Raw genomic sequence first — 26912 nt, forward strand, 5'->3', positions numbered from 1 at the left:
CGGAGGCCTTTGCTGCCCTATGCCTGGGGCAGGGAGGGTGTAACGCGGCGGGGAGGACAGCAGTGATGTGTGTGCAGAGATGAGGCTGCCAGTGGTGCTGCTGGATCTGTAGGTATTGGGGGGGAGGTAAATGGGGGGTGCACAGAGTGGAGAGGCTGGGGGGAGCGAGGGTGCCCTGGAGGAGTGGGTATAGGCTGTGTGTGCATGGAGAAACAGGACTGCTTGTGCCGAGAGAGACCTGTCCCCCTTCCTTTGGCGTGCTGGGGAGCTGTGGGGTTGTGGGCTGCCACTGCTCCACGTGTCTGTGTGTACTTGTGGAGGGGGAAGTCCTGGAGAGCTCCTTGGGTGAAGGTCAGAGCTGCTGCGGTTGGGTCTGACAGTGGGGAAGGCGTTTAGAGGAAGGCAGGGCTTGGAGTTGGGATGGATAATGTGATTGCTTACCTGAAGCGCTGGGTGAGAAGAAGGTGACTCGCTGATGGTGGATTTGGGGCTACTGTAGCCACCACCAGTTCAGAGAATGTGCTGGGGACTGCAGCAGGTTATGGGAGGGGTAACAGGGATGGCAGCCCTGAAATGTGTAAATGGAAAAGTTTGCTAGCACTTCTGTCCAAGTTGTGGGAGCTGCGCTAATGAGGGTGTCACAGCTGTGGGTGAGAGGAGTATCGGAGGCATGTTGCTGTCAACTGGTGGTGGATGCAGCCCCAAGATCAGAGGAACTGTGAAGGTTGGAGGCGTCGGCTTCCTCTGCAAGAGTGAATTTGGAGAGCATGTGGAGCAAAGACCCGCGAGCTGGGAAGCTCGGCGTGATCGGCTTGGTTGGGAGAGGAACAGCTGTGGCCTGAAGGTGCTGCTGCTTGTGGTCATGTCCCTTCTCTGAAGCAGAAGTTCTCACTGCTGCAGTGATCCCCGATAAAGCAAAGTGATGAGCTGAATGTACCTGGTACCTGGCCCTGCCTCTGCTTCATCATTTCAGGAATAATTGAGATAGAGTCTGGCACTGCCAGTGTAACTGAGCTTAGGAGAGACTTAGTGATATCGCCGCAAACTCTTTGGATTTCAATTCTAGGTTGAATAGGTTTCCTTGTACAAGCTTTCCCCGAATTTGAGAGCTAGTTAGATGTGAAGCTGTGCATAGTTAATCTGGAAATGGGACTGTGCAATATTAACCCGTATCTCCCAGCAGCACAAGTGCAGCTGCTGCACCTCTGAAGTCTGTATCTCAATCCAAATAGAAGTGATCTGTAAAGCGATTAAAGGGGGCAACACAGACAGTTTGGGAGGACTGAGTTATAGGGTGAAAAAGGAGCTAACCTAGGCTTGGTCAGAGCTGTCCTTTGATATGGTTAGTACAAATACTGGGGAAGATGCTTTTGTTACTGGGTCACTGCTTGTGTAAGAGATGAGTTGTTGAGCAGCGTTGCTCCCCGAGCTCAGCTGCCTCTGCCACAAGTACTGCAGTGTTTGTAAGTCTGGGAGGAAAAGATGCAGAGATGGTGAAAATACAACTTTTTCCTTTTGCTGCTTGAGGAATTGGAAGTGCGTAGAACTAAGGTATCCCTCTCTTGCTTTGGGTGTGCTTACTGAAAGTGGGGAAAGGAATTCCCCCCCCCCCATGAATGGAGAAGGAAGTATCACAGTCTTTTTTTCTTTTTTTTTCTTTTTTTTTTTTTTGTGGAGGAGAAGGAGAATATGCTGTTTTCATGCGAGTGATATGGTATTTTTTGTATTACCTCTCTTAAAATGATTCCTGTATTTCTTTCTTTAAAAGGTTTGTAAAAAGACATCTTAATGCTCAGCTGACATCTCTCTGCTTTTTCAGAATTGTTTCCTTTTGCTCCTAAAATAAGTTACTGTACAACTGTACAAACCCAGCTCTGGATGAATGAGTTGAATTTTGCCATGGTTTTGCGAAAGTAGAATTAATTAAATTCCAATTGTAGCATCTTTATTGTCAGTCTGTTATCTTGGAGTCAAACCAGTGGGGTTTGAGTTAGCAGGCTTGTCAGCTGGAGGGACATAATCTTTGTATTCGAAACTGAATGGATTTACTCTGACGTAACTGAGACAGTGTGGTAGTCTGAAAAGCATGTCATTGCTGTTCACATATTTTCTGAGTTGCAAAAGAAAATGGTGACTTTCCCAGCTGTGTTAGATCTTTGTTCCAGCTGTTACATCCCATTAGGAGAGCTACATTCAAGATTTTCACTGCTTTTCTGCTGTTGTTTCTTTGCATTTGCAGTAGCTGTAGTTGATGGGAGCTTCTGTGGCTGCAAAGAGAAGGCAAAAAGATTTGCAAAGCGGGCTTGAGATGTGTTTGATGCCGTGAAATGCTTCTGAATACTGTGTTGGGGGTGGAGGAGAGAGTGAACTAACAGGAGAGAAAATAAGGGTTTTCCTGTTAAAGTACACCACATTATGCTGTTCAAATTTGTGGAAAGCTTGTAAGAGGAAGCCTATTCCATATGCTGTACGCTTCACACATGTTTTTATCCAAAAATTTAAATAAAATATTTGAAAACCAGTGTTGGAGTATGTAATTAAGGTATTGAACTACAAAACAAACTGACGTCATGTGGTCTCTGAGAGCTGAGTTCCATGTTTTTGTTGTTGTTTGTTTTAAGCAGAGGTGAAGAGGGAAAAGTTCTCGGTTACGTGCTGCTTCGTTTTGCACTCGCATTTCACGTGGTTTGATAGAGGTGGTGGCACAGCTGGTGGTTTGGGTTAACTGCTGTAGATTTTCTAGTATATGTTGGGTTTTTTATATTGGGGAACTGACCAGTGAAGATAGACGGTATCTGCTTCATTTGCTATGAATTTAGCTAATGCAGCTTGGCAGTGGGATGGTTGGTTATAGGCATGCAGAATACGTCGTGCTTTGCCTCATAACTTGGCACATCCAGTAAGAGAGTTCAATTTCCAGTATATTTACATGGGTGGTGCAATTAATGGGAGGGATGAGGAGGGGAGTCATGGTTTATGCCCCCAAAAGCCTGATTTTTCTATTACGTTGCTTTAAAAAACAACCAGGTAGAAGCTACTTAACTTTAATCACTGAGGGCACCTGGGCATATTTCTGCAGGACAAATTGAGATCATCTGCTGCTAAAACTAGAAGTGTAATAAACTAGATAATTAACTTTGAAGTATGTTGGATCTAGAAGTGGGTTTTTCAGTACTCTTTCCCTGAATTTTCAGTGTTGAGCATATGCTTGGATATGCTGTGAGGGTTTTTTTTAGTTTTTTTTTTTTTCTGCTGAAAATTGCTTACAGTGAGGAAATAAAGTTTAAAAGTTGCTCTTTAGTTACATATTATGTGACTACTTTTTTGAAGATTATTTTTATGTAAACGTAGAATCATAGAATATCTCAAGTTGAAAGGGACCCATAAGGATCATTGAATCCAACTCCCTGCTCCTCACAGGACTACCTAAAACTAATTATATGTGTGTATATATATAATAATATTAAATATAAAGATAAATAATATTAAATAATATGTTAAAATTGATATTAATAATGCAACTGCATTTTTTAATATAAAGGCAGGATCTGATCCGGCGAGCACAACATTGTAACTGGAAGGAAAAATGACAGATCTTGTGAGATGTTTTGCCAAGATGGAGCTGGCTCAAAACCTGCTCCAGTGTCACTGCACAATCTCCAGTACAGGAAAACTTAACTTCATTATAGCAAACCTCTGCTTTGGAGAATGCAAACAGCAGACCAGTATTTTCATTGGGAATTACCACAGTGGAGAGCATTGACCTGGCATCAACCAAATTTTTATTTGTTTCTAATTAGGTGTCAAATTTACCTTGTACATTTTTTCATTTTTGTTGGGTTTTTTTTTTTTTTAGTTACTTCACTCTTACCAGTGTAGAATAATAACGTCTATCAAAGCATTAGGTTTTGATGATCAGTTTAAATGAGCTGATTCCCTGTACTGATGTTGAGTGAGTGTTGTAACAAATATTTATCCAGGGCCCAGAACATTTATTATAAGAAGAGTACCTCTTTATGTCCTGATAACCTTAAATGTTGATATTTTTAAGCTAATTAACTTCTTGCTGGCTACTAGTAAAGAAGGTCAGCTTGGTTTGTTTTTGCTTGACATATATGCAAGCAAGAAGACGCTTTTGCCTGCCTGGTAACTACATTAATAGGACCCTTTTTCCCCGCTTAAGTGCACTCAAGTAAGGCATATATACTTATTAAATAATCTACTGTGTATGCTTCCGACTGTTCTTGTGGATGCTGGATGGAAGCGATGTGTTGTCTGCTTGAAAGAATTATCCCGGAGTAACTATTCAGTGTAGATACAAGGCTATTTAATACATGACAGGGTTGTATGACATACTGGAGCACAAGGAATCTGTGATAGAGCTTCTAATAAAATTACTGAGGGGCCATGCCTCATGATTTGCTGATTAAAATAAAATTTTTAAAAAAATCTCTTTTATAGTAGACATGAGGGGGAGTGCTGAGCTATTTATAATAGACTGTACGTGTTGCATGGGTAGTGACTTACTAATTTTTCTCAGTGTATTTATTACAGAGCTGTAGTTGCTGCCTTTAAAAAACCTGGCATGGAACTAAAAGCTCTTCTGTACTTACTCGCTTGTTAAATTTTCACTGATTTGTATGACATTGGGCCAGGATGGAGGAGGTGATGGGGGTGAGTTTGACAAAAGTAAATCAGCTATTCCTGAGACTGAATTTAAGGAAAGTAAGACAGTTCTTCCCTAACCCCCACCCACCCCCTCCCAGTGTCTTTGGATGACATGAGCATTGGTCAGCTTCTTTGCCGGAGGGCTGGAGGAATTATTGTGACTTTTGCAAAAAATAACTAGGCTTTAGTAGCTTCTAAAAATTCCTTTTCCCCACAAACCAAAGGCAAGCTTTTATTGCTTGAAGGGGAGTTAGTGCACCGCCCTCATTCTGTTTGATTTGTTTTCCCTTGTGGACAACTAGGTTCATCTGCGGGTGACACTGAGCAGTAGGGTTGAGGGCTGAATAACTTTCCACCCAAATACTTGGCTCAGTGTGGATTCTGTTTCCCCATAGTTTCGGTGCTGTACTCTTTTGGGGATCCATTTCTGTGTGTAGATTCCTCCTCACGTGGTGTTTGTTTTCATGCATAGGGAAGATGAGAGTATCGTAACTGCACGGCCATTCCCACAGGTTTCTCGTGAGCTGTTTTGAGAGCGAGTGGTCTTAATTTAGCTCTGCTGTTTGCCGCAGTTATATCAGTTTTGGAGCACAGTTCCCATTCAGGGAGATAGTACAGCTTAAAAGCTCATGAGAAAGATACTTGCTCAGTTCACTGTTTGCGGTCTAAGGAGGAGAGTTGTAACTTGCTGGATGAACTATTCCCACCTCCTTCCATCTCTTCCCAATCCTGGACAACAGGTAGTATTTGAAGTGTTTTGGTATGGGGGAACAGCAAGAGGCTGGAAACCAAAAGCTCCGAAGCTGTTTGTGATCTGGTACTAACTTGCTGTGTGACATTGGATTAATTATTTCACTAGGAGGCTTCAGCACCTGAATTTTTAAACCGAGGGTAGCACAAATATCTGAAGAATATTGAGACAAGTTCAGTACGCAGAAATTAAACTTTTTTTTTGCATCGTTTAGTTGCAGAAAAAAGCCTAAGACTAAATGAAAGACCAGGAGAGAGTGTGTTACGTGTTCGTCAGCATCCTCTTTCATGTGTCTGGCTTCTGCTATTTTAGCGAAATTTTATTAAACCAGAGAGAGAAGAGGAATGCTAAACTGTTCAAATAAAAGTATAAAGGCACAAGCCTTTATTTGATGAATCACCTGAAATTACATCTAATGCATTTTTGTGCTGTCTGTATTTCCAATTGATAAGTGTTTTGATTTAAATACAGATACGAATACAGACCTGAAACTTTGTACACTTTTACCACTGAGGACACTCTTTCTTGAAAAGAAGAGGTTAACCAATCAGTTCTTTCATCCCTGTGACAGTTGCAGGTTTAAAAATTTTTTTTTTTTTAGCTTTTAATCAGTCTTGTGACTTGGCATTGTCTCTTTGGAGGCAAATGTCACAGGGGAAAATTGAATCTTCTTCAGGTTTTTTTTTGGTCACCTTTTGAACCTGCTTTCTAACACACATAATTATTTTTCGATATGGTTGCTTAAATATTTCCATGCTTCAGTTACACTTAGTAGTTCCTTCTCTGCCACGTGTTCTTAATAAGCACTTGTAGGAAGAAGTCCTTTTTAGCATTTATCACTTGCTAATCACATTAGTACACTTTTTTGGAGGTTAAAAAGATCACGTGCAGATCTAGGAAAAGGCCTTTTCCTATTGCAGTTCCTAACTGGACTAAACCTTCACCCTGAGTACATGACTGTGCTGGAGTCAAGAGGCACACACTGAACAAGGTACTCGAAACACCTTTTTGTCCCCCAGTAACAGGGTAGATGTTGTGGTGCATCTTGCAGTCCTGTGCCCCAGGTTGTCCAGCTGGAGAACCTATTGCAGCATTTTCCCTGACTGCGTGCTTGGTTTTTCTTCCAAGGGAAGCTGGACACAAGCACAGTGTGTGTCCGAGCCTGTCGGTACGCTTTGCAGGTCTAGGCGATGCCCACCTGGGAATGAGTGCTGTGGGGCTCGCCATCAATCCCCCCGTCTTGCAAACAGCACAGCCAGTGATTTCGGGAGTGTCTGGGAAATACATATGCTCTACTTCTGGGCTTGTTGAAAAGTTTTCCCCCCAAGTTTTTCTTTTTAACTGGCTGTCCAACTTGTGCCTGTTAAGTCTTGACAGCTTAGAAAATGGTTCAGTAAGTTCAAAGGTATATTGATAGTCAGAAGAGCAACTAAAAGTGACAATGCAAAATTTCTTAGCTGTGTCAATTATCTAAATTTAATTTTTTAAGGATAAAACACTCTTCCATCTGCCTAATAACTATAGGGATCTCAGAATTACTCCAGAGTGGTGATATCCTCCTTTAATTATGTTTACGTAAGTCTCCACATTTCTCTGTTCCTAGAGTCTGCAGGGGAAACTGGTATTGCACTTGTACTAGATATTATACAAACACAAAATCCAGGATGGTTCTTGTTGTACGGAGTTCACATTCTAAATACAGACGGACAAAAGAGGCGATAACTTGGTCTGATCTCCCTTTTATCTGTGGAGAGAATTAAAACACAAGCAACTTGCCCAGAGTCACACAAGAGGCCAGTGTTACAGAGCTGAGAATCAAAACCATAATCTGAGTATTACCCTTATCTTCACTGCAAGACTAAGAAGAGAAATTCTAGAACAAAATTCTTATTTTCTAAATGTACCTGCAGGCATAAGTTGGCTGAGGGTTTGAATTCATCCAGTGATGTGAGAACCAGCCTGCTTGACTGCTTCGGCTTCAAGATAAACCAAGAAGAGATTAGGTTAAAGGACAAACAAAAGAGCATCCCCCCCGTTCTCCAAAGCTGGGGCTTCACAATAGCAATTGTGTTCCTTCAATAAGCACGGGCTGGTTTTCCATAATTACTTTTTAAAGTAAATCATGGCTTATCATCATGTAGGGATGTAATATCTTCATAAGCCAACTATACAGAATTTTAATAATTCAGTATAATTTTATTGAATAAAAAAAAAAATCGTGTTTGGGGTTTAAGGCATCTTTTTTTTGTGTTACTGTTGTTATGAAAAGTTAGGATGAGACTCAAAGTGGTGCCTTGGCTACCAAAGCCAGGTGCCCAGTTCTCCCTCCGGAGGCCTTCGGAGGGATTTCCCTCTGTCAGGTCAGGGAAACCAAGGCACTTGGAGGACTTCTGTGCTGTATAGTTTAAATCTTTGAGCCAAATTACATGTATAGAACAAAGTGCATCCTCTCTTGCACTGTTTTTTTGGAGGTCATATTAAATAAAGATCCTGACTGCTTGGCCAGTAAGGTTTCACTCTGCTTTTCATAAAGAAAAGAAGATTTTTGCTGTAGAGTCAAACTTAAATTGCACCCCAGGAAATCAGCCCCTGAAGTTTAGTATAAAATACTCTCTCCTCATCAGACTACTACTTAATATTCCTGTGTTTCATCTGGGAGGTATATCTAACCGGTAGGTAAAGTGACTCATAGTTTATGAAGCCTGTAGATTTCATCGGGTGGAAAGATACTATGTGAAGTATTTTTGTTATCAAGAGATACATGAGATACCTTCTTTTTTTGCTACCCGTAAACTACAGTTGGTTCAACAAAATGAAGTTGTTTCTCTTCTAGATTGAAAAATAATGATTGGTCTGTTACATACTGGTAAAAGGGCACTTTCTGCACATTAAGGGCCTGTTTTGTTCATTTGAATTTACATTATGAAATTGAAAACTATTTTAAGTGGTGTTGCACGGTGTTAATTGACTGTTGCCAGGTAAAGCTGCCTGTTGCTGCTCCCTCGATTTTGCTTGAGTTGCTTCTTGAGATGCGGTTCTTTAATGGTATGAATTGAAACAGTGATATGGATCAAAACAAAACACTTCTAAATGAGAGTGTGTTCTTAGCCTGAAACGTTGTATACCCCAATGAACAGTAAACCTGGCAGAACTGTGGGACAGTAATCTCCATTACTGGTGGTGAGCTGTGGCGGATTGTAATCTCTAAGTGTAGACCTGCAGGTCAATTCTTTTAAACTGGATTTTTGCAAAAACGTTGTTCTTTTGTTGTTTTTTTTTGTTACAGATGGCCGCACAGATCCAATTTTGGATGATGTAGGTGATGCCTTCAAGCTTATGGGGGTTAACCTGCATGAGCTGGAAGATTATATACACAATATTGAACCCGTCACTTTCGCACATCAAATCCCTTCGTTTCCCGTCAGCAAGAACAATGTCCTGCAGTTTCCCCAGCCAGGAAGTAAAGATGCTGAAGAAAGGAAGGAGTACATCCCTGATTATATGCCACCTATTGTCTCCTCTCAAGAAGGTGCGAAATTAATCCTTTGCTTTAAGTTTTGGTCCCTGTGTGTTTGCGTATTTGTTTGCATCCTCAAGCGGTTTGAGTTGTGCTGCCCGTAGCAGTCGCTCAGAAAGGACCCACTGGGTGTTACACAAGCATGGTTTCAAAACAGGTAGCAATGCTGCGGCAAGTTTATTTTGCACTCTTTCTTTCCTCCAAGATTAACTGGTGTCAGAATACATTGTGTTAATACGTGTTTCTATACTGCATTTAAATTTTAAGTTTTCGGATGACAATAGAAATGAATGCTTTACATTATCTTTTATGTGTTAGCCTCCCTCTTATATATACACTGCAAGAGCTTACATAATTTGGTAAAGGTAGAAGAAGGAAGGCTGGCAAGACTGGCACAGCATTCCCAGCTCCTGACAGCTGTTTCTTCTTCCTTTGAACAAATCTAAAAAAAAAAAAAAAAAAAAAAGGAAAAAGAAAAACCAACCCTCTTCCAGTTAAAATGAAGTCAGATTTAAAATAAGGAAGTAAGAGTCATTTAGAGGCACAGTGCTTGCTTTTAATTCTCTTTGCTAATGTTGATCAGGGTTTCATCATCACTGTTCCAACTGCTCTTCTTCCCCTTCTCATGTAGAAGTCCAACGGAGGCAGGGGATGAGGATCACTGTAACAGTAAAACCAACTATACAAATGCTGCGAGCTGCAGTTAGCCTGAGAATTTTAACGGTGGCAGTGGAAAAAGCAAAATCGTTGTTTTCTGGTTTTCAGCTACATGAGACTTGATTGCTAATAAGATAAATCTTTAAGAAATGCGACCTATTCCAGCTTTTCCTTTGAATAGTGAACATCACACAACTATACTTTGTGGGGAAATAAATGTATGTAAGCTTGTGGACTGGGTACAAAAATCCCAGACAGAAGAACTTTATTTTTCAAAAGAGTGTAGCGAACAGGTGCAATCCTCACAAGATACTTATTTAATTTATAATTTCCTTGGAGACAGAATGGATGTCATGCTCTATTATGCATATTATTCTTTTTTAAGAACTAAGGTCTCAGAGTCTGGACATTGAAATATATGTAAAAATTCTGCCCAGTGTAAAGATGAACATAAATGACATCACCTTATTGGGTGAACGAAATCCATTCCTGTGCTGGTGCAAATGTCGCATGGGGCAGTTTTTCAGTGATTTAGTAAGCTGTAGTAAGTGTAGGTTCAGTCTTTCACACATCATGCTCAGCTAGATAGATGCAGTTACCATGTGCTCCAGTTAGACTGAGTGAAATTATAGTCAGGAACAGGTATCTGAAGTGTAAAGGACTGTCAGATACAATGGGTTTAGTGTGTTCAGAACAAATACGCTATTTCCAGTAACAATGTGAGGACTTACTCATGCTGATGAGTATTTCTGAAGCTCTGTAGACCTGACATTTCTGTTTTCTTTAATTGCATAGAATACATAGTTATTTTATAGATCAATAGCATTTTAATGTCTCTTGTCTTAATATAACCCAGGAAGTGAAACTGCACAGTTGCAGTGAAACTGCAGAAATATTTTATTGGATTGATAAGAAGGTACTAAAACCTCCCCCTTGTGAAGTTTGTAAAAAGGGTTGTTTTTAAATCTAACAATCAACTCTCTTAAACCAGGAAGAGACTAACAATGTAAATATCATATAAGTAGACAACATTAGAAAGAGAAAAGTATAGAGGAAGAAGACGTTGAGAAGTGAATAGGGATTTTAGCTACCCTGTTCTGACTACTTTCTTGAAACACTTTAGCCTGATTTTTCAGGAGGTAAACAAACACCATTCTGTCAGAGAAATCCCAGCATCTTTGAAGTATAACAAGTTACCCGGCAGTTTTGCATTTTGGGTTGGGGTTTTTTCACTTGGAAAATCATACTTTAAAAATATGCAAGACGGATCAAATTCAACAAGGCTCAAAGCGGCTGTAGACAAATATCTGAAGATGGGGAGTGAGAGATGAGAGTATTACAGACTCAGTCTGGCGATACATGACATAGAAAGAGAGGCTAAAAATTGAAATGGGGACAGTTGTGCGCTTTTTTTGTATGTAACTTTTTATACTCTTTCTCTTGCAAGTTAGATCCAGGAGTTAGATTTTAGCAGTCCTTATAAATAATGTATGAATCCTTTTAACACCCGAAGCAAGAAGATATTATTTCCAAAGTTGGATGAGAACCAGGAAAACTTCTAATGCCTAAGGCTAGTGTATCAGAGGACCTATAAACACAACTTAAAATAATGAATACAATTTTTTTTTAATGGAAATTTAAAGCAAGCATTAAATACAACTGCTGAATGCAGGTTTGTTATAGCTGATTTAAAATACTTATAGTTGAGGACATCTTAATTTTGAATTAAGTGTTTTCTGAAAATGCTATTTGTAATTTTGTGCCCTACTTTTTTTTTTTTTTGAAGGGGTGAGGTGGATCAAGAAACTCTGTTGTATATGTTTTCTTGTATTCTACTCCAAGTAAATTTGGAAGAAAAACTTTTACTTTTGCAGATTAAAGGAATCATCGTAAAAGCACTGAAGAATTGCAGAAGCTGTTTGAATAGCTTGCAGATCTCTATAAAGTAGAAATAAAAACATGCTGCTGCTGAGATTGTGCAGTCTGTAATATTTGAGCTGCTTTGAGTAGGCAATAAAGATAATTAGTCAGTAATGAAGGAAGGCTTCATGCACGTTACGATGTAGAATGTAAATCTTTCAGTCACTTAAAGGAACTGTCAGGAAGACTCGTTATGTCCCATTTTATATTAAAGCCTGGAGCTCAGCTCATGTTATGAATATTTATTTACTGATGGGATTCAGAAATTACTAGTGCTGATGTATTTTAGCAATAATGTGGCCATGACGGTCTAAGGGTAGGAGCAGAACAAGGTTTATTGGGAGAGGTAATATCTTTTAATTTTATCAGTTGATCTAATTAGAATTATTATCTCTGGTGACAAACTGACTTCATAGGTAATTTTAGCTAGGTGCTTTAGTACGAAAAAGCCTTTTTTTATTGATAATTTAAAAAACAAAACAGTGTTCATTATGCACCATGACCAGTAGGTGTTGCTAACCTCCTTCTAAAACATCCGCCTGTTCTGTGCGTGTAACTAACTTCTTATTTCCACTTACTCTAGAGCTGGTGGTGTTGTGTTCAGAGCGTACAATCTACCCAACAGCTTGTGTGATGTCTTAGTTATCATTGCCAAAGGCTCGATAAGAGCAAAGTCCTGTCCAGCCTGAGAGAGGCCATTTCCTTCATATATACTCAGTAGTAAAAAATGCTGAAACAGCTCACTGAATGATTTCTGACGTTGTGGGGGAAAGGGAGGAAGGCAAATAGGTTTTCAAGACCTGTAATTTGTGTCAGTTGGAAGTTCGGTTCAGTGATACAAGTTTTGTTCCAAGAAAGCAGAAAATGTTTTCTTGCTTTAACTATGGAGTGCCTCATTTCAGCAACGTGTGCTAACCAAATGCTTGCACTGCAAGGATCTGCATAGATAATTATATATTTTATGAAACAATCTGACTCAGTATTGCCATGGCAAATGTTGGGTTTTTAGCAGTATTTTTACAAAGGACACTGAAGGGATAATTTTATGCCAATGTATCATGATGTTTGCTGTCTGCCTATTTTTAATTAGTCTCCTTTTTGTTTTTTGAGTTATTTTAGCCCTGTTGTCACTAAAATGTCATGGTAAACTTGTAAGACAGATTAAAAAAGGAGAAAAAAATAAATTAGTTGCAAAACATGATGGTCATGCTTTATTTCTTATGCTTTAATGTAAAAGAACATACATTTTGCAGTAATAAATGAACTTCATAGAATTTGTTGATTGCATTTGAAGCAAAACAGTACTGTGCTGAAACTAGGCCAGTTGAGAAAGCCCAGATACTTTTCCACAACTAATAATTATCACTGTTACATTTTGTGATAATGTTGAGAGCCCTGGGTCCTGATGCTTTAAGAACATGTATCATTCTCCATAATTAAAACAAAGAAAAGTGAAATGTGAATCCTACATGTGCCATGGTAACCTTATTTTTAAGCTTCCTGGAATGAATTTCTACCTGTGCTTGCTGCCTCTTGTTATTACCTCATTTTAAATAATAATAATATTTTTTTAAAAAGTAACCGCTTTATGTCAACTGCTTTCTTTTTCTGACTTTTTGAAGTCACAGGTAGTCCATCCCTGTTTCTCTGACTGGAAGACTGAAGAAAACATGTTGCTTTTATGCATGCAATACTGTTCATAGTCTATTATATTTGCATTAGACCCTCATTCCCCACTGTTATTGTGCTGGTGTACGTCAGAAGGATATGATGGGGAAGACAAGAGAGTCTTTTCCCAGTAGCTGAGATTTTTTTGTGGGTAGCTTTTAGGGAGTCAAACTTCTTTCTCAATTCTTGCTTCATTTTTTTCTGTCTTCTGCTTCATACCAATTGACTCCCACTTCATAGAGGTTCAGCTCCTTTCCCTTAAAGATAACCTGAAAACAAATGTCATTTGTATCAGGCATTAAGTTTTGTGGTCTTCCATTCCTGATAATATGTGTTCAAGCACTGGCATTGTATTTCTGATCATTGAGTCCCGACCAGTTCTGGGCATGGTGTACAAATTTGGATTTATTTGTAGCCTTTTCTGTCAGAGCATTTTATTTCCCTGGCAGATCAAAGCATAAAATTGTTGATCTTCTTACAGTCCTGCCTTTTCCCCTCTTTGCTGTTGATGTGATGTTAGGACCTGTTGCCCACCAAAGCCTCATGCTTGCAGCCACCTGGAAGCGTGGAAACTCAGCTGTCAAATTATATATAATTTCAGAACGACTCTAGCTTTTTCATACAATGTTAGTTTCTAAAAATCACATTTGAATTGATGAGAATGGGGGGAGGTTGAAGCAAGGCGCTAATCAAAATGACATGATTTTTGCATCTGATATCTAGGGTCTACTGGTGCTAGAATGGTAATTGTATAAAGCATTAAGCATCACGGTGGTATGAGGCATTAGTGTCTAGATCCAGTGGCTGGATATATCAGATTTTAAAATTGTCACTGGCCGCTCAGTCTAGCAGTGCTTTCTTTGGCCGTGGTCCAGAACTGAATGTAGCAAGTCTTGGATCTCAGACCAGTGTCATTTCAATCTCTGGTTTCCTTAAGGGTTAAACAAAGCCAATACCTCTTTCTAAATTAGCACGTGATGGACTTTAAAAGGGATACTGGGATATCGACTTTACCATTTTGATAACACAGGTCTCGCTGTTGTCATTTTTAAGCCTTTCTGCCTTTCCGCAGATCTAGTTTAACCCCACAGACTAACTCTTCTTCGTTCTAACAGCTGCACCGATGATTTAAAAGCAGCAATGATCTTTTCAACAGAGCTTTTCCAGTATACTTGGTTAGGAAACCACCACCCATCAACAAACAGGTACTGTGTAGTCAACCAGTTTGAAGAGTTAAACCCCTGCCAGACTGTGAACGCTTTGCTCCTGGCTGCTAACCGTGCCTGGTTGCTGAGTATTTGCAAGCATCCTTTAGCCGTCCGTGCACTATGCTGAGTGTTAGACGCTGATTGCTTTTGTGCGAATGAGTCTTCACGTATGCATCAGCCTAGCAAGGAAGAAGCAACAGGAGAAACAGACAAAATGAGAAAGGCAGCCAAGCTTGAGATGCAGACAGAAGAAAAGCATTGGGAAAGAGCCAATAGGAGAGGCAGGTTTCAAAGAAAAAGGAAAATATGAGACAGGAACAAAAAAAGAGTACAGAAAATGTGCCTGGTTTAAATCTTGCCATTAGACAGAAAAATAACTCTTTTGTAGAAGGTGTGCTGATAAAGCTGTAATTGGGAAGACAACTGTATCTTTACCTTTTCTTAAGAAGTTGTATCATAATCAAAAGCATAATTTCCAGTGAAATACTGCAAGAAAGGATTTAATGAGGAAGATTTTTTTAAAAAAAGCTTAAAATGTGAAGCTCAATAGACTTTCACCAAAGAGCTTCATTTAATTTGCAGCACTTGGGGGAAAAAAAAAATCAATGTAATAAGTGCCATAGTAAAACTTTATCCGTGGCAGAAACCAAATCACATAGCTGGGATCCGTAGACTATGCAGACAGAGGCATACACTATTTTATATTCTGTAGGAGACTAGTACCTAACTTTTCCTAATCATTCATGTCTTTGGGGAAAAAAAAAAACACCCTCTTGCTATTTTTGTAAGAAGCATAATGGCATCTGGAAGTGGGGAATGGAGGAAATGGATTAAAAGCGTTTGCATAGGGAGACGGCTTGTGATGGGTTTTCATGTTTTTGTTTGTTGGGGCCTTTTAAGTGCTGTGTCCTTCAAAAGAAATAAACCAGCTGCAACCTGGCTGTACCTGAATAAGCAAATCGGAAAATACATTTTATAAAGATGCTGACTCCAGGTTTTTTAAAAGTGATAACGAGGAGTTAGTTATACCAATTATAAAAATTCAGCATTGTGAAAATATTTCTTTAGCGTCTTCAGCTATCTTGTTTTATTCACTGCATATAGCAAATGAAATGAAGTTAATGTGAGTTTTTTTCAAGGGGATATCATCCTTTTAAAAGCTTCCCACAAAGATTTTTCTGTTTTTCAGACCTGTTTAGATAACTTACAAGTTGTTAGTGATTCTTAAGGATTCAGAACAAAAACTGCACAATGCAGAAGTTGACTCATAAAAGCCAGCCTTTTGCAGTAAATTATTTACATTGAATTGGAATGAAAGTCATGGATTCTTTCACTGCATTGTGATGTGCAAATTGCAATTTTGGCTATAATAAAACCAGAGGAGAAAACGGGACTTTATGATAAAAGGATTCTATTGTCTTGTGTATTTAGAACTGAAATGCTGTCATGATTTTAATTTCCTACTGATCCTTTTTCAGCAAAACTTTTGTCACTTGTCTTGACTCGTCATGTCAGATCAGTTTTTTCCCTTTTCTGACAATGTATGACTTTGTTTAGCGCCTGCGTTGCTTCCTGCACTGTCTACTGCTACTATACTTGAGGATTTTATTTCATCTGGATCATCAGACACCTTTGTGCTTTTGAAAGCATAAATTTCAAATTAGGTTATCGTCTGATAGCTGTGTGTTTACTGTTCTCAAGCGTTTCAGACTTTCCCTTACTGCACTGAGTATTTTTTGGTGACAGAGGGGAGAGGGCGGGAAATGGAAAGTCTAGCCGCTGCTTAAAGCAGGATAAAAGAGAAGTGCAACTGGCCTATTTTAAGGGCTGACCTTGTAACTTTATTATTTTTCAGTGCTTTTGCTTCATGCAGGAGCCATTCCTATTTTTCTTCTCATCGAATGCTTTTAGTTTTTTTCTCTTTGACCTTTGCCGCCAAGGATGCTTTAACTTAATGAAAAGGTTAGTCAGTAGTTACTAAAAACTCTTGGCCTTTAAAAGGTAAATAAAAATTATTTTAGCTACTGGGAACAAAACCATAAATTTGTTAGCCCCCTGCACAGGAATTTGTGCCAAACTTTCTGAGAAATGGCTCATAACCCAAGCAAGCCTTAATTTTGTACTGTATTTGAGAGAATCGTTTGGGAAGGATGTGGAAGGAGGACATGTTGCTTGAGACCTCAGACATATGTCTGATTTTGAGACATGTGGCCTTAAGTTTCTCCAGCAATGCAAGCATCCTCCTGCTGCCGATAAATGGCTGTGGCATGTGCATGGACACGGGGAAGGGTCCAGGCCTGGAGTTCAGGAGTTGGTGCTCCAGGTGGTTGTTCTGAATAACGCTACTGTCCAGAGAGGAGTTACTTGTAGAGTAACTTTTTTCAGTTAAACACTTTCAAAGTGTCTGAAACATTTCTTTCCTCCTGTAAAAAATATCCATGCTTGGAGCTATTCAGGAATAGACATTGCATGGTGTTTACATGCACATTTTCAAGTGTAGCTGAGCCTAACCTTGATCTTAGCATCAGAACAAGCCATTGTCTAGACAAAGATCACTAGTGGATTATGGGACCCATATCTCTCTTGCATTAATCAGGTGAATGACTCATTACAAGCTTCTGCAGACAAGTTTGTGGTAGAGTCCAGGTTAAGACCGAGGAACTCTGCCTTCTAATTTTTAAAATTATGACTAAGAAAGCTCATTTGAATTATTTGTCTTTTGCCACACACAGATAAGCGCTATAACTTTACCGTACAGCTCTTAACTTCAGTGCCTTCTTCCAGTCTTCACCTTTGGTACATGTTCCTGTTTTCTCCAACTCTCAACTAAAGGGAATATTAGTGAGTGGGTAAGTCATTAGGAAGGGATAACTCATTTTTGTGTGTAGGCAGTTCCACTTCATTCTGCAAGAGAAATGTAGAGTTGGATGGATAATGGGGAGAGTTCAAATTAGAAGGCATTTGGAGACGTGACCCTGGTTCATGTAGCAAGACGCTTGGATAAATAAAGTTCATCTGTAACTGAGTGGGTTTTTTTGAATCTTTAATTTTTGTAATTTCACTCATTAGAAACATTAATGCCTTTCTGATGATTTGACAAGACGGTATTTTTATATATTTCTTTAGTTTGGATTTTGTTTCTTTGAACAGCTGTGTATTGCATGACTAGGTAAAATGTAATTCTGTTTGCGTGTTGTATATAAATGGATATTGTTTGGATCGGTTAAGCAAAAGCTACCATAGCATACCTGTGTTTTTGAGAAGCAATGTCAAACTTGAGCAGGGCTGGATCTGGCTTGTATTTAGCCCAAGGCTGGAAAACATAGGGTCTTCAGGTGGTAACACAGTAAGTCACAAATTTCTCTGACTTGGTTTGAGATTAATGTTTCAATCATGGTTATAAGTGATGACGCCACGCTGCCAGAGGTGGTAATTTATATGGGGAGATAAATTGAAGTTCAGCTCTGCGTGTGTGTGTTTAAAACAGTCCAATAACAACTTAAATGGCCTTTATTCTGGCCACTTTACAATCTGCAGCATTCTGCTTAATTTATTTTCTTTGGTGAACTTGTTTGCCCTCTGTATTCACACTGTTGGTGTCTGCTGCTTTCCCATTCCAAAGAGTTGTGTTAAAGGAAGACTGTGTTTCATGTGTATTCTTACGGTTGGGATGAAGCATACTTTTCTTCAAACGTTATGAGCTCTTTTCCCTGAGGGGAGGAGGATGGTACTGATTCTGTGCGTCTGAGAGGTATGGCTTAACAGATTGGCCAAATAATCCATCCTGAATTGGAGAGTGAATAATTTTAATACCCCTTATCTTGCATAGATTTTTGTGGATATTCATCTCAGCAAATGAACTTTGCATTTCTGAATGTTTAGAGCAGCGTGTTCGTTCAGGTACAGCATACTTGAATCTTAATATTCTCCAAGTTTCTCCACGTTTCTCCAGGTTTCTGTGCATGTGGGACTTTTGTTCCAGGCATATTTAAACAAATGTTTTGCGCTTGTGTGCGGACAACGCTAATTACGTCTGACAGTCACAATTGGGAATAGCATGGAGGAAATAATAGTTCTTGACCAATCGCTAAAACACAGGAAGTCCCGGTGCCATAGGAAGGGAGAGAAACTCATTTTTCATTTCCTTTCGAGTCCAGCGTGCTCAGATTAAAGGGAGCTGAGATGCAACTCTGAGGATTTAGTCTTCAATCGTGTGCTACCTACGCGTGGAGCCCATCTCAGCAGGCAGTTAGTCACCAGCCAGAAAAGCTCTCATAGCTCAGCTGCTGGGTATCCTATTGCAAATTAAATATGGAACAAGGATGCGTTTGGTTTTGCATGAGAAACTTTTAACACATTCATTAAAGAGGCTTTCTTTCTGTTCTGAATATTTTAAATCACAATATTGCTGAAGGTGATAGCTCATCTGTAATCTTTCAGAGATAACTAGCTTCTTTTGCTATTTTAAAGAGAATTAATGGATATTTTTACCATTCTTATGTGCAACAGTTTTTCTGTAATACAGGCTATACATGTTCAGATCAGCAAGGTTTATTGTAATTCAGTTACCTTTTTGGGGGCGTGTGCGTGTAAAATATTCTACAAGCAAATATTTGCAATGTGATCAAAATGTGCACATGGATTCTTTTTTGAGATAAAAGCTACAGTTAAAATCACGTATCCTTGTCCAGGGAACTTGGGTTGGGATGTTTGGTTTTTTTCTTTTAAGAAGCTTTAGAATTACAAGTGAAAATCTGTATTTGGTGAGATTTAGCCATCTGTTTATCCTCCTTTAGCATCATACCTTAACTTTTTTTTTTTTTCAGAGTCCTTAGAAACACGATATAAAATCATATTGGTTGCGATGAGCTGAAAACTCAAGGTGGAATTTTATTGTTACGGTGTTGCAATATGGTTCAGTTACACTTGCAAACTGCAGCATATGAAGGGTTTATCACAATATTGCCTATATTGAAACAATTCAATATTTTTTTAGGCCTCTTGGGGAAAGTAAGTTTTACGTGAAGTAAGAAGTGATAGCTATCTTAATGCTTACATTGCAGGTAACAACCTTCTCTTAGATGAGCTCATTTTCACGGAGTACAGCTTATGCATAGTATCTATTTAAAACTTAAGGTGATTCAGGCTGAAACACTGAATTTCTTCAGAACCTGAGTGTAAACCTCAGTTTTATAAATGGCCCATCTGTTTAAGGAGTTTTTTCCTTTACACAGATATTCCTTCTCACGTGAGCTCACTAAGCTGTGCTCCTTGCATGTATTTTTGGTCCGTCTGTGCTGTGCAGAGGCAGAGAGCTGGGTGAGGCGAACTCCCAACACATCTTCTAGACCCCCCGGTGTAGTTTTATACAGACGGGTTGCCAGCGTAAAGCTGCGATCTTAAAAACTAGCCCTGCTGCCCGGTCAAAGACAAAATGCTTCCACTGGTATGGGAAGTGAAGAATGTTAGAAGAAATCTGAGCTTGAATTTTGCAGTGTCGGTGGTCCGTATGTCCTGTGTGCGGGACATCTGCCCTGTGCCCTGCCGTGGCGGGCTATGATTGTCCTAGGTCCCAGGCTAAGCCAAGCAGGGTTGCTGCAATACTCCTAGCAGGACACATCCAGGACAATCCAATAAAGCAGGAAATAGTGTTGATTAGTAGATGGCATTTTGTAAGAAGCTTGGTCTGCTGTTGAGACTGGCGTATTTCAAATGAGATGAAAAATTAAGTCCTTGCCACTTGTGGTGATTAAAGCCTCAGTGGCTCACTTTTCAAGAGTAGCATGTTAACCCTGCTGGCGTGGTTCCAGTTGGGTTATAGAGTTCTGCCAACCTAAATGCCCCGAGCAGTTTCAAATTCGTGGAGGAGAAAGCGCTCAGCGCTGCTCTGTGCCGCTGAATAGCCGCCACATCCTCCCGCCAAGATTACTGCATTTCAGCGGTAATTGAAGTGATGCTGAGTTGAGGCCAGGTCCTATCGACTGAATGCATGCAGCAAGCTGCTTTTTTTTTTCTTCTTCTTTTTTTAAGGGTAAATCCAGCAGTGCATGCGTGTTTTCTAGGTTGGCGTTAGACCTGTATGTATGAATGATGATAAATAAATGCAAGGTCATTACGCTCTTTCAGGACAGGGAGTAGAGCCCATCCTGGTGTCAAATCTGTGTTTGCAAAGCAGAGAACTGTATGTGATCTGCAGGTGCTGCTAATGTGCTGAAGAAACTTGGGGCGAATAAACAGAAATGTTGATTCCTTTTATCTAAATAGTTTTCTTCCTTTCACTTGCAGGCTGCTTTTGTGCATCATATAGATAATAATTTCCATGCGGTATTTTTAGCAGTCAATGTATAGAAAAGGTGTGTGGACTGTTAGGGTAATTAGATGCAAATAGCCAAGTAGAGGGACAACTGGTTATAATCTGCTGCGAAAGAAAGGCGTGTGATGTGGGAAGGTGATGCTGGCGGTGGTGTGTGTGCCACCAGAAGGATGCGTGCTGGGGTTAAATAACTTACAGTAGGATTTTTGTAAAATGGAATAATTCTTATTAGCCCCTGGTAAAACGGCTAACACTCGTGCTGCTTTCAGACTCCAGTGTTACACATGTGCTTATTCTATGCAGTAGCTATTGGCCTTATCTAAATGGAAAACCCTTTCCAGCTTGAGAACAACTTAGCAACTTTTTAATATCAAAAAGAGCACATTATGCACAACACATGTACAAGACTCAAAGGAACATGTATGCTGCCTAAAGTTTTTGGAGCTAGTGTGTGTGCGCGCTAATCTCCTGAGAGTTCATTGCTCCAGGCTTTTATCGAGAGCAAAGGGAGTCAGAGCCGAAGACTTCTGTGTACTGCCGCTCCGTCTGAAAGAACCAGCTCCTTTTTCCTTAGTTCAAGGCAGTACGCCCAGAAGTATGTGTACATCGTTCCTATCAATGCAGTCACAGGACTCTGACTTTCTTTTTAAGTGAAAATAAATGAAAGTGTTTTCATTCCGTATTGTTAAACAGTGGAGGAGGTTTCTGCTACAGTCTAATTGTCTTAGATCTGTTTCTCAATGCAGCGCATCTTTGCATTAAGCTATTATTACCTTTTAATGTTGTTTAGAAGAGATGAAATATATTGGTAGTATCTCAAGGGGAAGATTCTAGATGCTGGTTTTATGAGGAAAAGCTTAGATGTGATTTAAAAACCTGCTTTCTTCTGTTTGTCACGAAGATGACTCCAAGTTGACTGCAGTTCAAACTACTCGGAGTTACTGCAGCTTCTAAAGGTCCAGTTTTGCAGTTTATTTGCCTTAATTCGTGTAAGTTTTGCTTTCCCAGATAATCTTTTATGAAAGGGAAGTGAGATGAGGGAACAAGTGAGCTTCAGAGTGAGAGATCCCGTCAAGAAGTCATGTCCACTTAGTATTGCATTAACAGGGAGAGAACGCGTGAGCTATTAGATTACACACTAAACACTATTCTCCAGAATTAGGTGACTTTGTTTCCTTTCCTACATTTAGTGTCCCAGCGTCCCGCAAAGGTCAGGGTTACTTTTTGAACAGCCAAAGCTGCATTAGTGCCATTCTTTTTCTGAACAGTAGTTAATTTTTTTCCTCTGGCATTAAGACAGCAGCTATAACCTTTTCATTTTAATGAGCCAAAGCTTTGTTAAACCAGGAACCTCTCCTGGTCATAGGTAGCATGGTACATGAACATATTTAAGGCAATTCAATTTCTGTAAGAAACAGTATGCAAAGAAAAGTCTTGCTTCCTCATGCAAAGAGCTGGATTCCTAATTAGAACGGAGTTGACAAAGAATGACATTTGGCAAAAATCCAGAGCAATACTCAGCCTCGTTGCCTCTTGTTGCAGAGTGAGGCACCTTAACTGTTCTGTCATCACACCTTCTGATTTAATGTAAGGAAAGTTAGAAATATAAATGGAGATTTTCAAGATTTCCCCCACACACACACTTCTATTTGAGAGCATATTAATACCGTACTCATCAAGGCTTTATGTTTCTTTTATGTTAGCTTTCCATATTGAGTTATATCACACCTACCTTCACTCTGCTGATGCAGTATCAAGGCTGAAACTTTTATTCTGCAAAACCCAAGTAATTTCTCTCGAGCTTTTATTTTGTCTTTTATGTGCATGTCTTATTTACAGCATTCAGAGCAAAATATGTGTTCTTAAAATAACAGCAGCATAATCTGGTTACATATGGCAAAGGAAATAATACGAAAGATCTAGGCTTTCTCTAATCCGAGTCCATATAGCATCTTATATTGCTACATGTTATGTGGCTATAAAATGCATTGCACAAGTGGAATATTCGAAGTGTTGTGTTAAAATTTGCAATTTTAAAAAATTTAGCATCTCTAAAATACTAGTATTAATGTTTACTGCATTTTAATGAAAATTAATTGAATGTGTTTATTTCTGAGTTTACTTGAAATTGCTTACTAGCTCTTTCTACCACCACCTCTTTTCTTGCTCAAAAAGAAAACAAAGGAGCATATATCCAGAGAGGGTGATTGCTTGCACACCACATGCTGGCTTTCAGAATGGAAACTTCAGGAGGGAAGCCGACAGGAGCCAGACAAGCACATGCAAAGAAAATTAAATGTTTCAGGCCAATCTGAGCAGTGGAGATCAGATAACTACAGTCATGGTGTATCTTCTCGGAGGTTGTATTTGTAGTTATAATGCAGTAATCTCTACTAAAGAACAAGAGCTTAGTGTGTGATACACCTGGCACAATTTGGAGCATGAGGTCCAGTGGTTTGCTCTTAGCGATCTCTGTCCTCGGGAGACAAAAAAAAAAAAGACACCAAAGTGGTCTGGCTCTAGCAGTTGCTAGAGTTTGGGGGAAAGGGAAAACAACTAAAACACTATCCACGCTAGTAAAGAACATGTTCTGTGGTTGAGTTGAACCAGAGCCATCGGGGCACACCAAGCTGTCAGCAACGTCATCGCCATTCCCGTTGTAGCTCTGGGAAAAGCACAGGACCACAGCCTGTCTCCGGTTGCACCCCCTTCAACTTGAGGTGCTGAGGACATGGTGATGCTGGGGGAAGGGAGATGATGACTTAGAAGGAGCCAAACCCTTTCCACAAACTTGTTGCGGTACTGTAGTTCTGGTGTATAACTCGGTAAGGGGAGGTTTTGGTGTGTGATGCAAGAGATGTAAGCCAGGGCTTGAAGTGTTTGCCTACGGTCTGTTGCAGTGACAGATAATGGTGATGGTGCTAAACAAATTACCTTGGGTATTAGAAACAGCAGAGCCATGTTACCAGGACACTTTTGTCAGGTCAGTTTATACTGTTGAGAAGAACCTAAGCCTAGCTGTGCTTGGCAAGCTGAACCTCTGTCTAGGCGGGTGCCCTGTAATGGGAGCACTTGGTGGAGAATGCTTTGGATTAGAGCTTGCACAATACCCTTCTGCAGTGTACATGTGTAGCAATATCTGCTTGAAGGACTTCCTTTATTCAGAGACTACATCCACATCTTTTTGTTCGATATTCCTTGATGGATCCATGTAAGGAAGAGCAGGAATCCCTGCTGAGAAGCAGAATACATGAGTCCAGGTGGAGTGCTGCACTGAAAGATTATACTTGCTTTGCTAGCTGAGCAAGGTTTTAGGATATGGGTACAACACTCTCAAGTTTAGACTGGTTCTGAGATGTCCTTTCTCCCTGCAAAACAGGCGGACTACGTGTCTGCAGACTGTCGGTCAGTGTTTGGAGTCTGTTAATGAGCCAATTGTACAGAAAATGTATATTCCACTGGTTTTTGTCTTCATCAATCTTCTAGATATCCTGGGAAATTAGCTATTTTCCTTTTCTCTCTTAAAAGTCAATCAGATGAGATCAAATGTTGTTTTCAAATAACACAGCTGTGGTTTTTCACCATAGTTACCGTATCTCATTTGCCGCGTAATGCAAATTCAATAATCATATTGGTTCAGACTTCTACACTGACTGCATCGGTGTGTTTTTAACAGTAATATTTTACAAATCACTGCAGAAACGCGTAGGTTGCACGCTATTTTCTGAGGAATTTCCAACTTGAAAGTGCGGTAAACTTTCTTTATATTAGCTAGAAAATCCCGAGGTGTAAAAGCCCAAAAGGTCTATATCACTCTTCTCCCTTCAGATACCACACGTGCAAAAAATTTTATAGCATCGTTCCAAGCCTCAAGTTGAGAGAAGTTATGACTTAAGGCTATTGAACATGTAGTTTTTCAGACAGCTGCAAGTTCTGCTATTTTTAAACACTTCTTCACGTGCAACAAAAGCTCTAGTTATTCTGTGCAATAATGTATTCAATAAACTTTGATTTAAAACATTTTTGATATTTTAGCTGCATTTTGCTAATAAAAAAGGAATGTGGAAGGAAATATTTTGTGAACTCAAATAGCTGAAGTCTTACGGCAACTTTCTCACAGAAATTCAGCTCCTAAGTGGAATCCATGCATAAGATGTTGTATTTCTAATGGATACAGTTGGGGTTTTTTCCTCCCCCCCCCCGAGAATTATAAATGTCTGAGGCACGATTTAAAATGGAAGTAGCATTGTAGCCTTCACCGTCGTTGTCACTATCAATTTGCTATAGTTAAACCATTTGGGGAGATAAAATAGATTGAATAGACCTATCAGATAGTATCTCACAGTCTTTTTATTTAAATGCGCTTCACTCTTAATGCAAAAGAGACCATGTATATACGTGCCTGTGTATGTTACCGAAAGGGACTAAAGAGCCTGAGTGCTGCTGGTGCTCAGTGAGTTTTGGTTTTCTCTGTTAGCTAGTGTTTTTGCAAACCTCATATACTCTTTTCCCCCATCTTAACTTTTACATGTGTATTGCTTTGCTAAACCAGCATGTTTAGCAATATTTTTTTTCCTCAAAGCTGTGTCTTTCCAGCATTCTGGAATTTTCGATTTTCCTAAGCACCTTCTAATTTGTGTGCAATTTCCCGAGCTGGAAACTGGAACCTGGTTTTGACGTACAGCTCTCTACTGTTTCCAAGCAGTGTTGTGGGTCTTCTAATACTAAGACTGGCCTAAATGCTATGGTCAGATTTGCTGTGCCTTTTCTCTCTGCCAGTGCATTCCTCTTACTAGTAGTTACCACTCCAAAGTATTCCATGCTTCTCTTTCTAATTAACAGGTTTCTTGAAATGCATTAAGTATTTTTTTTCTGCGTGCCAAGATCAGCTTACATTGTTCTAAGTATAATAGTTTATTTATGCATGCCTTTTTCCATGAACGTTTGCGCCACGCTTTCAATGTTACACTTTCTGACGAGTTTCATTAAATGGGATCATCCTTGTTTTTAGAATATGCCACAATAAGAGCATGCCTAAATTATATTCTTTTGGTTCCTTATTAGATAGCTCCCTCCACTTGTTCATTACCACTTGTCTGCATTCCTTCAGCATGTTTAATTTTTTGTCCAAGACTTTTCAAGTAAGATTTTGTGATACTGTCAGATATCGAACTTTAAAGCTTCTATTATAGTTTCCAGTTATCTATTATTTTTTTAGTTCTTTCAGAAGAATCTGAAAATTGATCAAGTTATCTTTTTTCTTTTTTTTCTTTCCTGTCTAATCTTGTAGTGGTTTTTTTTTCTTAATACATCCTAATTCTGTTATGGGTTGAAGTGGTAGTTGTTAGGGTCATTCTTTTGAAGTATGTGTATATTCTGGACTTACTGATAATATTAATTAGATACATGTAATAACAAGCAGCTTTAGTAATTAGTGAACTCCTGATAGAGACAGCACAATAGTTTGAGACATGAATTTTCTTGAGCAGCAAGACAAAATGATCCAGATGCTCTTCGTTTCAGTGTCAAAACAATGTTGTCTGCTATGTACAGGTTTCTTGGGTTCGGGATACATAACATTTAGTACTGACTGACTATTTATAATTCTGGAATTATAATTCTGGAATTTGCTAGTGATAGTTACAGTAAAAAAAAGGCAGAACAAAAATACAATCTGTTGGTTCTATATCACTGAAAAAGCTTTTCTTTTATACAAGTTTTATTATAGAAATGCGAAGATATTATTAAGTGAGCAGAAGCAGCCGAAAATGGAAACTGCCCAAGAAGTTCAAAAAAGTCAGCATAAAGTGCAGAGAGAGAGAGAGGGGGGCTTAAAGCGTTGGAGTTTGTATTTCCATCCCTGTTCGCCTTCCTGGGAACTTGCCCTGGGTTCGTACTTGGGACCAGCTGCGCGTGGTAGCTGATACAGAGATGTGGCTGTAACCTATGACCACCCTTAGAAGCAAATGTTTTTCTCTAGAGTTCTTGCTAAAGGACAAATATAAAATAATTTTCAATCTTTTCTTCCTAGTGTTTCCTTTTATTTCCCTAGTTTGTGTTCGTCTGAAAAGGCAAAAGGGTTTTCCTTGCATAGTTGGACAGTGCAGGAGTCTTCATTAATTTGTCTGTCTGGTGTTATATCCAAACTCGATGGCTGCCGTGGTCCAGATTTAGCGTATCTTTAGAGGTTTGAATGTTTATGTCTCCTTA

At 39.5% G+C, this 26912-nt stretch overlaps 1 protein-coding gene across 1 annotated transcript in view; it reads left to right on the plus strand.

Annotated features, from left to right (window-relative positions):
* The window catches only part of TAF3 (TATA-box binding protein associated factor 3), a 117759-nt gene that overhangs the window by 2796 nt on the left and 88051 nt on the right, over nucleotides 1–26912 (plus strand). Inside the window, exon 2 of the mRNA XM_075519586.1 lies at nucleotides 8706–8948. Within this exon, the coding sequence (XP_075375701.1) occupies nucleotides 8706–8948 (243 nt within the window). The remainder of the gene's footprint in view (nucleotides 1–8705; nucleotides 8949–26912) is intronic.

Source organism: Mycteria americana, chromosome 1 (assembly GCF_035582795.1).
Source record: "Mycteria americana isolate JAX WOST 10 ecotype Jacksonville Zoo and Gardens chromosome 1, USCA_MyAme_1.0, whole genome shotgun sequence".
Taxonomy (NCBI): domain Eukaryota; kingdom Metazoa; phylum Chordata; class Aves; order Ciconiiformes; family Ciconiidae; genus Mycteria; species Mycteria americana.